We start from the raw sequence: 13,285 nt of genomic DNA on the forward strand, positions 1-13,285 counted from the left end.
GATCTCTGCAGTTCATCCAGAGTGATCATGGGCCTCTTGGCTGCATCTCTGATCAGTCTTCTCCCTGTATGAGCTGAAAGTTTAGAGGGACGGCCAGGTCTTCATAGATTTGCAGTGGTCTGATACTCCTTCCATTTCAATATTATTGCTTGCTCCTTTGGATGTTTAAAGCTTGGGAAATCTTTTTGTATCCAGATCCGGCTTTAAACTTCTCCACAACAGTATCTCGGACTTGCCTGGTGTGTTCCTTGTTCTTCATGATGCTCTCTGCACTTTAAACGGACCTCTGAGACTATCACAGTGCAGGTGCATTTATACGGAGACTTGATTACACACAGGTGGATTCTATTTATCATCATTAGTCATTTAGGTCAACATTGAATCATTCAGAGATCCTCACTGAACTTCTGGAGAGAGTTTGCTGCACTGAAAGTAAAGGGGCTGAATAATTTTGCACGCCCAATTTTTCAGTTTTTTATTTGTTAACAAAGTTTGAAATATCCAATAAATTTCGTTCCACTTCATGATTGTGCCCCACTTGTTGTTGATTCTTCACAAAAAATTACAGTTTTATATCTTTATGTTTGAAGCCTGAAATGTGGCAAAAGGTTGCAAAGTTCAAGGGGGCCAAATACTTTCGCAAGGCACTGTAAATAGTATTCCACCTGCCATTCGTGCAAAGCAAATATACATACAGTTTTGAAGGACAAATAGCTCTGCAAATTTTTTCTAACTACACCCCTAAGAGTCTCAGTGGCCATAGATAAAAGGCTTGTTATAATACCATGCAATATGATGCACAGCAAAATCACATATATGAAAAATATCTGTTTTTGTTCAGGTGTGGGAATGATGTGAGTGATAAAAGGAATTCTATTATGTATAGATAATGCACATAAAGGAGGCACATTGATTAAAACTGGAGCAGATAAAATCTGGAGCAGCCGTGCATAGTAACCAATTAGCTTCTAACTTCAGCTGGTTCAGTAAAGCTTTGAAAATTAAAGCTAGAAGCTGATTGGTTGCCATGCACATCTGCTACATTCTGGCTGCTCCAGTCTTAGTAAATTCTCTTCATTGTCATTGTCCCCCCCATATTATTTTCAATTTACAGTGATCTATGGAGATGCATGTCTTTGTCACTCACTTCTTAATGGTGCAGGAGTCAGGACAGGTGGGGCATTTTTCACAGGTGTCCCCGTAGGAGCCTGGCTGGGTGCAGTCACACTTGCCGCAGATGCACTCCCCCCTACTGCTGCACAAGAGCCCACTGCTGGACATACAGGTGTCTGTGCGTGTGGTGCAGTTACAGTTATCGCCAGACCAGTCGGATTCACAGATACAATCACCACAATTACACTGCCCGTGCCCTGTGGGATAATTTGAGAGAAGAGAGAGAGTTAAGTAACATTCCTTTTTTTTTTATCTCTATAAATAAAACAGATGCCTTGTGTTCCCACATTAGATTTACATAATTTATTTTAAAACGGCATCAGACTTAATTTAATATATGATCCTGCATCCAAATCTTTGTCTGATTCTGATACTAACATGAAAAATAGTCTTCAGATCCGCCATGTTTAATAAGAATTACAGTTTCAGGGAGCAGCATTCTTGGTAGGTACAGTTAGGATGTTTTTAGAAGACTTTTTGTGCTTTACACATAGAGTTCCTCTCCGTATTCACTACCAGTAAAATATAACAGGATGGGAAGGACTTAAAATGTAAAAATCAGGATAATAAATGTAATTGGGGAATAAAGACTAACCAAATAGGTAGAAATACTGCAAGGTTAACTTGGACCTCAAAGGACAACCTCACGGTTGATTCTGATGACTTGCTATTGCTGCTGCAATTTGCATTTAACTCTTGTATTTTAGTCAGTTTATTTGCTCGTATTTTTTTCTTTATAGGTACAAAGTACCTGTACCTAGGTATAATATACTGACGTGCAATATACAGGTTTACAGTAAGTATGTATAAATATTTGATGCCATAACAAAACAACATGAAAAAAGAGACTTTAAGTTGCTAAGCATAAACCCAAGAAATAAAGGTACGGTATGCGACCTTTATATATAATTTACAAAAAGTTTATTGATTTTTGAGTTAAAAACATAAAATATAAAACATAACAATCCGATCCCTGAAATGATGACACTTCCTGCCAAGCCCTATTCACTATGTCCTTAAAGTATATTGCACATTAACACAAATATCTATAAAGAACTGATGTAGAAGTAGGGCAATAATGCAGGAAAATTGTCATAGATCCCAAATGCATTTCACAGGTTTAGTGCCTCCTCAGTTGACCAAACAACATATTTTATACAAATAAGGGGGGGGGGGATTTTATGTTACTCTAGGACAGTGATGGTGAACCTTGGCACCCCAGATGTTTTGGAACTACATTTCCCATGATGCTCAACTACACTGCAGAGTGCATGAGAATCATGGGAAAAGTAGTTCCAAAACATCTGGGGTGCCAAGGTTCGCCATCACTGCCCTAGGATAACCCACAACATGGGAGAATAATGAAGAAAAAATTGGGGATGGCTCAGTGGAGCCCCCTCTGATGGGTTCAAACATAGACCTTATTGCTTGAAGGTAAAAGTGGCCATCTATGAGAGAGTAAGCTCTCCACTTAAGATAGGAGACAGATTTAGCATTGCAACCGAACCACATACCTATCTAGGCCAATCCCATCAAATTTGTTTCAAAAGAGGTTTTTGTGGCATCTTGAAGCAGCTCAGAATTTTCATCATAACATATATACAGAGATGTATAGTAACTAAGTATAAGTAGAACTACTTCACTACTGTACTTAAGTACTGAAAGGCGGTATCTGTACTTTCCTAGAGTAGAATTTTTTTCTCCTACTTCCACTTTTACTTCACTACATTTTTTCAATGATTTCAATACTTCTACTCCAATATTTTTTTTTTGTGCTGCATAGTTACTCGTTACAATTATAAAAATTACCACTGCCAGAACAGTAGATGGCAGGTTTCATGAAGCTCAAAACATGTGTATTATCAGCGCATACGAAAATAAAAGCTATTGTATGTATAAATAAAAGCTGCATTTGAAATAATAAAAAACAATATGATGTTCAAACTTTTGACTTCTTTCTTTAATAACTACATAACACAGTACTTGTACTTTTACTTTCAGTACTTGAGTAGCAATTTTTTAAAAAAAACTACTTGCAATACTTAAGTACAAAAAATGTTGAATACTTTAGTACTTCTACTCAAGTCACTTTTTGATCGAGCACTTCCACTTCTACTCAAGTCACTTTTTGATCGAGCACTTGTACTCTTACTCAAGTATGGGTTTCGAGTACTTTATACAACTCTGCATATATAATTTGGATGTATCCAACTCTTGCACTAAACTACACTGTGTATAGTGCATACCCATCAGGATTTCGCCATAGGCCTAGAAAAGCTAGTAACTAATCTGAAAACTCCAGATCCAAGACCAGGTATGATCAATTCAATGGTGCAGGATTCGCATGCACATCCACCACTTTCTAAACTAGCACAGCAAAAATCCCAGCGTCCGCACATGCTAAACCAGTCTTTCTCAATCTATTTGTCCTGGAGAACCCTTGAAATAATCTTTATAATTCCCCAGGGGAACTCTTTCTGAAAATGATTATTTCTGTGGCTCAAGGTACTTTAGCTGATCAGTACATTGCAGACATTTTTAAAGAAAACAATGAACAATGTGGCATACGTATGTATTTTACTTCCCTAGCAGATCATTTTTTAACACTTCCATTTTTTAAGATAAAATTATTTTTAGTAATAATCTTGAAATGTAATTTATTTATTACAGGTACTTTTATAGCACCAACTATTTGCGCAGCCTTACATACGTATTGTACATTCACATCAATCCCTGACCTCAAGGAGCTTAGAGTCCAAGGTCCCTAACTCTCCTTCATATGTACACATACTAAGATCAGTTTAGGCACGAGGCAATAAACCTGCCAGCATGTATTTGGAGTGTAGGAGGAAACCCATGCAGGCACAGGGAGAACATGCAAACTCCAGGCAGGCAGTACCATGGTTGGGATTTGAAACGGTGACCCTAGTGCTACCAGGCAAAAGTAATAAGCACTTAGTTACTATGCTGTAATGAATAATTATAATAAACAGAAAAAAACACCAATGTCCGTAGAGAAATGCCCCCTTGCATTTTTGGTCAGTGGAGAAATGCCATCTTACATTGGTAGTCAGTAGACAAAAAGCCCCTTACATTGGTGGCAAATAGAGAAATGCCCTGTCACACTGGTTGTTAGTAGAAGAAGAGCCCCTTATGTTGCTGGACAGTGGGGAGTGGGGTGTACAAGTGAACCTTTACATTGGTTGTCAGTGGAAAATTCTGCTCCTAACATTGGTGGTAGATATAGGTGGGAAATTATTCTGCAACTGCTCAAAGAACCTATAGAAACCTCTGAAGGAAACCTCAGGTTTTACAGAACCCTGGTTGAGGAAGTATGTGCTAGGTAGATGGTGGTGATCCTCAAGTTTTAATAGCCTTGGCAATATTAAAAATGCCTTGGTCAGTGTATGCTGCTGCCTGTGACTACAGAGCTGCAAGGATGCTGGTGGCAGTCCTGAGACAATCAATTCCTGAGAGACCCCCAAGAATGAAGAGTCAGCCGTTGGTTCCTGCTCCTTTATATGTATTGAACATCCTGTACTCAGATAGCAAGGCTACTACCTGAGCCACTCGTAATTACGAGACATGTCATGTAACCATTTCCAATCATTGCAAGTTTTGATGGAACAAGAAAAAATAAACTCTTCTTCACAGTGTAACATGAACTGTGATGCACGCAAATTGTGTAGAATTATAGCCAAGATAATAAATTTGTAATGTTTATAAATTACAAAAAAATAACATTTTAATGGCTACTTATCCCACACAAACTGTCTCATATCCTGGTATTTAACCACAATTATATCTTCTTCCCATGGAATGGCTTACTGTTCCCTGTAATTTAGTAAAAATAAACTCTCCAGTGTTTCACAATAGCAACTCTAACATTATTAAATAGTTATTTCCAAAAAAATCTGTTTTTTTGCCTGTTTATACATGTAACCTCTAGAGATACTTGTATTAATCTCTCTGTAAGCCACAGTTAGGATAACTAGCAGGAATGGCTTCTCCTGGGCTAGTGCCTTCCTTCCATGCTGATTAGTGCAGAAAATTATTAGTGAGCGGTGGCTACAGGAGACAGAGACAAGTACAGAAAAATGACTGGAATTTTGTTTATAATTCCTGCTATAGGACATAGGTGTCATTATTGTGGACAGTGGGCTTCATTCACAAAAGCAACTCACATGTGGTATGTTGTTGTCTGGACACATTTTGCCTTAATATTGCATGCGATCCTGAAACTGTCAATTCATTATACCATTTTGCACTTTTTACAATAAAACGCTCTGTAAATACTGCATGAAAAGGCGTTAAACTAAATTCACAGAAGGAAATAAATAATTAAATGCATGTAGTAATTAAGTAGTGGTTCAGGCATGCGGTCCATACAGCTGGATATCATACGACGTCCTAGACTTGAAGTAGAGATATCTAAATGATGCCTGCAGTTGCAGGCACCATTGAGATTTTTTTTTATTTTTCTGGCGATTTCCTTCAATGTAAAAACAATCATAGCAGCTGTTCAGTCACTTGATTGCTTTTACAGGTGGCGGGAGGGGACGTCCTCTGCTTCTACCACCTCCCCCGTGTGACCGGCGAGCTGAAGAATGAATCGGCTGTCGGCGGCCGTTTACCAGCGAGCTGACCTAGGACCAAATGGTCCCCGGCCATGTCTATGGCCTTCAGAGGCCGTGCGCGACGTTATGACGTCACTTCCGGGGCTGCCAGATGTAAACACAAACATTCTTTTTGGGCTGGGAAGCTATGTTTTTTTTTATCTCAGGCTTTCCAGCCTAGAGGATCTGGGGACTTATAGACGCTGTAAAGAGGACCTATCATGCCCTATTCCTAGTACAAGGGATGTTTACATTTCTTGTAATAGGAATAAAAGTGATAAAGAAATATCTCTCTCTATATCTATATATCTATATATATATATATATATATATATATATATATATATATAGAGAGAGAGAGAGAGAGAGAGAGAGAGAGAGAGAGTGTGCAAAAATAAAAAAATAAACAATAATAAAAAAAAAAAAATCGAACGTGTCCCCGTCCCCTTGTGCTCACACGCAGCGGCAGAAGTGAGCGTATACCTAGGTCGTGTCCCCAAATGTAAAAGACATTCAAAGCACACATGGGAAGTATTGCCGTGAACTTTAGAGAAAGAGCAATAATTATAGCCTAAGACCTCCTCTTTAACTCTAAACTGGTAACCTGTAAAAATTTTTAAAGGGTAGCCTATGGAGATTTTTAAGTACCGAAGTTTGGCCCTGTTTAACAAGTGTGCGCAATTTTAAGGCGTGACATGTTAGGTATCTATTTACTAGTATAACTTTATCTTTCACATTGTAAAAAAAATTGGGCTAACTTAATGTTTTTTTTTTTTATTCATGAAAGTGTTTTTTTTTTTTCAAAACAAATCGAGTTTGAAAAATTGCTGCACGAATACCGTGTGACATAAAAAATTGCAACGGCTTGCTTTATGTGATTACGATTATTCTCATATTCAACATTTAGCCCCGGTTCACATTTGTGCGTGTGCGGGGTTCGCATGTAATGTCGGAGCGCACTGCTCCGACATTACATGCGATCGGCTGTGCGGTGCGAGTCTAGCCATACAGTTTGTATGGCTAAATTCGCACCGCAGCCGCACCAAACACGCACAGGGACCCTTTTTTCTAGCCGCATCAGGATCGGATCGCACAGCGGTTCACACTTGTGCGATCCGATCCTGTGCGAACTGCACGATCACACTGCGATATGCGATCAAACTGGGGGTGTCGTTGAGATTACATTGACACCCCCAGCGTATCGCATATGGCAGTGTGAACTGCCAGGGGGGCGTGTGCGATGCGGGATCAGGCTGCGAATTCGCAGCCTTCCCGCACTCGCATAAGTGTGAACCAGCCCTCAATAAAGTTTATTTAACCCAGGAGAGACCGCTGCTTGCCTCATTCCCTTCCTCCCTTGTAAAACTCCTGTGGGTTCTTTCCCATTCCTTGTGGTCAGGAGTTAAAGACAGGGGCTCCACCATAAATTACTGGTGATTTGGTACCCCGCATTTGTCCTGGCTATAAATATATTCAACCAGCACCTTGATGCTGCTGTGCTTTCTATTCTTTACATTCATGAAAATTGCAATGACTGCCATTTTATTCCCTAGGGTCTCTGCTAAAAAAAAATATGAAATGTTTGAGGGTTCTAAGGAAAATTCCTAGCAAAAAAAATGATGATTTTTACATGTAGGAGAGGAATCCCAGAATTAGCCCGATATGGATGCAGTTAAAAAAAATGTAAAAATATCATAGCCAGTTTTGAGCAGTTTCTGTCTTTTTGGATCAGTTCTCTCATTAGTAATGCATAGAAACCTAAATATGAAAATAAATGGGGCTGATTTACTTAAAGAATAAATAAAGAAATTGTTTTCTTTAGTTTTTGATCGAGTGGAGAAGGATTTGAACCCCCCTGTCAATTTTTATTGCTGTCTGTGTCCCCGTTAGGGAGATTCACTCTCTCTATTTGACCTGTTTACCATTATCATTGAAAGCAAAATGAAAAGAAAATCCCAAATGTGGGGTTGTCCCCAGAAAAGTAATAGAGGGGACATCTTTCAATGGGGACACAAATAGCAAAAGAAAAAACTGACAGGGGTTATAACCCTCATTTGACTTTTAATGATAATGATAAACAGGACAAATAGAGAGGGTGAACTAATGGGGGCACAGACAGCAATAAAAACCTAATAGGTGTTCTAATCCATCTCCAACCTATCCGAAACTTAAAAAAAAAAGTTTTTTATTTAGTTATACCTAAAGTAAATACAAAATATCTTTCTAAATGTCAAAAATTGAAAGAAAAAAATATTAAAAATCACATATATATATATATATATATATAAATGCCCTTCTTGCAGCAATAAAAAAGACAACGGGGAGGGGGTTTCGAAAGATACTTTGTATTTAACTAATTGAAAGCATTTGCATTTGTAAATCCAACATTTCATATCCCTGAGTTGTTCCTGCTGTACCATGTACTTATATGAGGAAGTATCCTATTCTGTTTGTATTGCTTCCTTTGTATCAAATTCCTGGTGTTCCTGCCGGTCCCTTTGCTTTCCAATACAAACTGACCATACTAAGCAGGGGAACACACTGTGGTCAATTCTCTAGCTTTGCTGGTAACTCAGCTTGCTCTCCTCCAAAGATAAGACTTGTTCTGAATCCCCCCCCCCTCCCCCCTTTACACAGCCACTCAATCGGAAGATCAGTGTACTGCTGCTTATCTTCCCCCAGCTTTTATGCAGCTGAGAACAGAGGGAATGCGATCACTTATAAAAAAGGGAAAATGTATTTATATATATATTTTTATATCTATACACAAATGTTTTTTCCTTTCATTTCTATTTTAAACTGAATGGGTTAATTAACAAGGTGATCGTTAACAATCACTTTAACGTAGTTGTTTTTGATACACTGCATGTGTCCCGTGAAAGCAGCTTCCCTTTGACTAGTATTCCAGTCACCTTTTTTCTTAATACATAGGGACTGCAGGGACCGTACTAACTTGAGAAAGTTGTCATATTTTTACAGTTTAAATCATTTTACCTCTTTTTTTAGCACTAAATATTGACGGGAGTTCTAATTCTTCTCCATTGTATCCATCCCACTTGATATCGCATTAGATAAAATAATGCATGGTTTCATGGGATAAATGCCACATATTTCTAAGAAATACAGCATGCCTTATTTTAACCACTTCCTGCCCGCCCTATAGGGAATTGCCGGCGGGAAGGTGGTTGCATTATCCTGACTCGCCGTCATATGATGTCCAGCAGGGGGCACTCAGAGCGGCGCTCAGTTCTACGATGTGTCACTCTGACACACCGCATCTCCGATCTGACATAGGCTCTTTACCATGTGATAAGCTGTGACCAATCACAGCTAGTCACATAGTAAATAGGAAGAGCCGTTGATCGACTTTCCTCAGAGTAGAGGAGAGCCGATCCTGACAGGGGGGGGGGGTGGGGTCTGTGCTGGTAATCAGAGCATTGATTACCAGTGCAGACGCTTGGGGGGGTGCCACTAGAGCCACCAGGGATGCCCACCCATGGCCACCAGGGATGCCCACCCATGGCCACCAGGGATGCCCACCCATGACCACCAGGGATGTCCACCATAGCCACCAGGGATGGCAATCAGGGCTCAGGGAGCCTGCCAGTGCCCTCCCCATCAGTGCTGTCCACCATTGCCATCTATCAGTGCCGCCCACCGGTGCCCATTGTTGCCCGCCAGTGCCGCCTATCAGTGCCCATCAGTGGCACCTATCAGTGCCCACCAATGCTGCATATCAGTGCTACCTCTCAGTGCCACATATCAGTGCCCATCAGTGCTTCATATCAGTGCCACCTATTAGTGCCCATCAGTGCTGCATATTAGTGCCACCCCATCAGTGCCTCCTCATCAGTGCCTGTCAGTGTGGCCTAATCAGTGCTCATCGGTGCAGGAAAAAACGTATTTTATAACATAAACAAAAAACTTTTTTTTTTTTCAAACTTTTTGGTCTTTTTTTATTTGTGTAGCAAAAAAAGAAAAAACCTTGCGGTTATCAAATACCACCAAAAGAAAGCTCTATTTGTGGGAAAAAATGATTTGTTTTAGGTACAGTGTTGCATGACTGCGCAATTGTCATTCAATGCAACAGCGCTAAAAGCTGAAAATTGGCCTGGGCAGGAAGGAGGGGTAACTGCCCTGTATTGAAGTGGTTAATAGTGTTTTACCTTAATGCCTTTCAATAGTAAGCAGAGACAAGCTTTTGAGCCAGCCCCCAGGACATCCTTGGTGACTGCATGAGGCACAGATCTGGATTGGTGCTGCTTGTTTGACAAGTTTAAACTAAGAATTGGAATTTTGTTTTTAATTTTTGTTGTAGGATACCAACGCCATTATTGTGGACAATGGGAACACATCTATGACATGGTGATATGATGGACATAATGGCGTGGACAGTATAGCAATAATTGTTATGATCAAAATGCATATGATGATATGATCGATATCCACAGCATAGCACTTGGTAGCTACACAATGAAGACTTTTCAGCAAAGTATTCAAATGAAAATAAATTACACTCAGACTTGTCTATGCATTTATTTTCCCAGTTGTCAGTTACAGTTGTTAATAACTGGACACTACTGAAACAGGGTAGAATAATAGAGTTCGACTCATTTGAACTTTGGTGGTGGAGGATTGTTTGCATGCCGTGGACAGCCTATAGAACTAATAAATTGATTATGGAAGAGAACAAACTGGCTATGTCACCAAAAGCCCAAATGATAGAGTTAGAACTGTCATATTTTGGTCACACTATCAGAAGAGAGAGATGACTGGAGAAGGAAATAATGTTTGGGAAGATCAAAACAACCGGGTAAAGAGGGGGACTGACTACTAGGTGGTTGGACACGTTGACTACAGCTGTGGGGATGACACTGGAGGATGTTGTCAGACTAGCACAAAGCCAACTTTTTTTTGAGAGCTCTCATTCATCAAGTCACTAGGACTCAGACTCAAGTTGATGGAACATTATATTAATAATTAGTGCACAATTATTGCCATACTAAGGACACTGGAAAATTGAGGAAAATTCTTTTGAAAATTTAAAGTGTCAAAAACAAAAGTCCAGTGGTATTCCTCAGATACTACTGGCATAGGACAGGTATGCATATGCACAAACAATAGATGGACTTATCATTCTAAAAGATGTGAATACAAGGCTTTTGATGCAACTTTTAATATCAAAATTTGTATATATTTCTAGACAGTTGACTCAGTGAAAAAGGGTGGTTCCCCTAACCACAGACTGAGGCTTTGCAAAGTCCAGAACTGAGAAATCAGGCACTCCCACAGATCTCCAATCACATTCTCTATTTGTTATGTGTTCAGTGATCAATCCATTACAATCTGTGAGTTGTGTAACACAGGAACAGGTTATCTTTGGTAATCCCTGCATTATCAGTCTGTCTGAAAAAAAGTTGTCTAGAACTTTCTAATTGAATCTCTTTAGATGTTGGTGAATTGAAGTCTATTCAGCTGTTTTTGTTCTCTTCATTTGAGGAATGTTGCATCACGTCACTGTAAACATTTATATTTTGTAATAATTTTTCCCAGTATGCGGCCATCCCTGGCTAAAATTAGCTAATTCTCCAGTTGTGTATTTCCTTCTGACATCTTTTGCCATCTAATTTTAGTCCATATAAGAAAACGAATAAGAAAAAGACAGTGATATGTTCAATTAGGGAATAATAGAGCTTGAACTTTATACCCTTTGTTATCTTTGTTTGCTCCACCATGTGCAAATATTTAATATGAAATATCACACACTGCGTGTGTTTTAGCTGTGGTTGTACTGTCTTTCTAAAATTCTACATTTGCTTGTGACATTACAATGTCTCCATACTATTTATAGCTATGTTTTAGCTGTTTTTAGAGCAGAATCATTTGTTTTTCACATAGGGGCTTCTGATAGCAGCAACGCTGACCCCTAGTTCCAAGACATCACTTTCTGTTGCATCTCTGGAATGTGAAATGGAAGGTAATTTGGTTGCATTAGGGTAAAAGACACCCCACTACTTGTTCACCCCCCCCCCCCCCAATACATTAAACAAAAGTAAATATCTGACACCTCCTACGATCCAGTGCTGTCCCTGCCGGCAACACCACTCTACTCTCTCCATAGGTTCCTGCTTCTGTCAAATCCTGAGAGGAGGGAACAGGGGGCCTGGTTAAGTCGCGCTGTGTGTGTCAATGGATGTACACAACCCGCCTCAGGAGTGCATCTGAAGAACTTGCTATGGGGGCACTCAGAAAAAAGGAGGAGCAGAGAGCGCCAATGCAGGATTTAAGAAGAGCAGGTATGGGATCACACATACAGCTGCAAGAAAAAGTATGTGAACCCTTTGGAATGACATGGATTTCTGCACAAATTGGTCATAAAATATGATCTGATCATCATCTAAGTCACAACAATAGACAATCACAGTACTTAAACTAATAACACACAAAGAATGAAATGTTGCCATGTTTTTATTGAACACATCATGTAAACATTCACAGTGCAGGTGGAAAAAGTATGTGAACCCTTGGATTTAATAGATAGTTGAACCTCCTTTGGCAGCAATAACTTTAACCAAACGTTTCCTGCAGATCAGACGTGCACAACGGTCAGGAGTAATTCTTGACCATTCCTCTTTACAGAACTGTTTCAGTTCAGCAATATTCTTGGGATGTCTGGTGTGAATCGCTTTCTTGAGGTCATGCCACAGCATCTCAATCAGGTTGAGATCAGGACTCTGACTGGGCCACTTCAGTAGGCGTATTTTCTTCTGTTTAAGCCATTCTTTTGTTGATTTACTTCTATACTTTGGGTCATTGTCCTGTTGCAACACCCATCTTCTGTTGAGCTTCAGATGGTAGACAGATGGCCAAAATGTCTTGATAAACTTGGGAATTCATTTTTCCTTCGATGATAGCAATCCGTCCAGGCCCTGACGCAGCAAAGCAGCCCCAAATCACGATTCCCCCACCACCATACTTCACAGTTGGGATGTGGTTTTGATGTTGGTGTGCTGTGCCTCTTTTTCGCCACACATAGTGTTGTGTGTTTCTTCCAAACAACTCAACTTTGGTTTCATCTGTCCACAGAATATTTTGCCAGTACTGCTGTGGAACATCCAGGTGCTCTTGTGCAAACTGTAAATGTGCATCAATGTTTTGTTTGGACAGCAGTGGCTTCCTCTGTGGTATCCTCCCATGAAATCCATTCTTGTTTAGTGTTTTACATATTGTAGATTCGCTAACGGGGATATTAGCATTTGCCAGTGCCTTTTGTAAGTCTTTAGCTGACACTCTAGGATTCTTCTTCACCTCATTGAGCAGTCTGCGCTGTGCTCTTGCAGTCATCTTTACAGGACGGCCACTCCTAGGGAGAGTAGCAGCAGTGCTGAACTTTCTCCATTCATAGACAATTTGTCTTACCGTGGACTGAAGAACAGCAAGGCTTTTGGAGATACTTTTATAACCCTTTCCAGCTTTATGCAAGTCAACAATTCTTA

General features: G+C 39.8%; 1 protein-coding gene across 1 annotated transcript in view; it reads right to left on the reverse strand.

Annotated features, from left to right (window-relative positions):
- Positions 1–13,285, reverse strand: part of ITGB3 (integrin subunit beta 3) — a 158,095-nt gene that overhangs the window by 17,579 nt on the left and 127,231 nt on the right. Inside the window, exon 11 of the mRNA XM_082272407.1 lies at positions 1,148–1,370. Within this exon, the coding sequence (XP_082128533.1) occupies positions 1,148–1,370 (223 nt within the window). The remainder of the gene's footprint in view (positions 1–1,147; positions 1,371–13,285) is intronic.

This window comes from Pelophylax lessonae (assembly GCF_965119305.1).
Source record: "Pelophylax lessonae genome assembly, chromosome: 11".
Classification (NCBI taxonomy): Eukaryota; Metazoa; Chordata; class Amphibia; order Anura; family Ranidae; genus Pelophylax; species Pelophylax lessonae.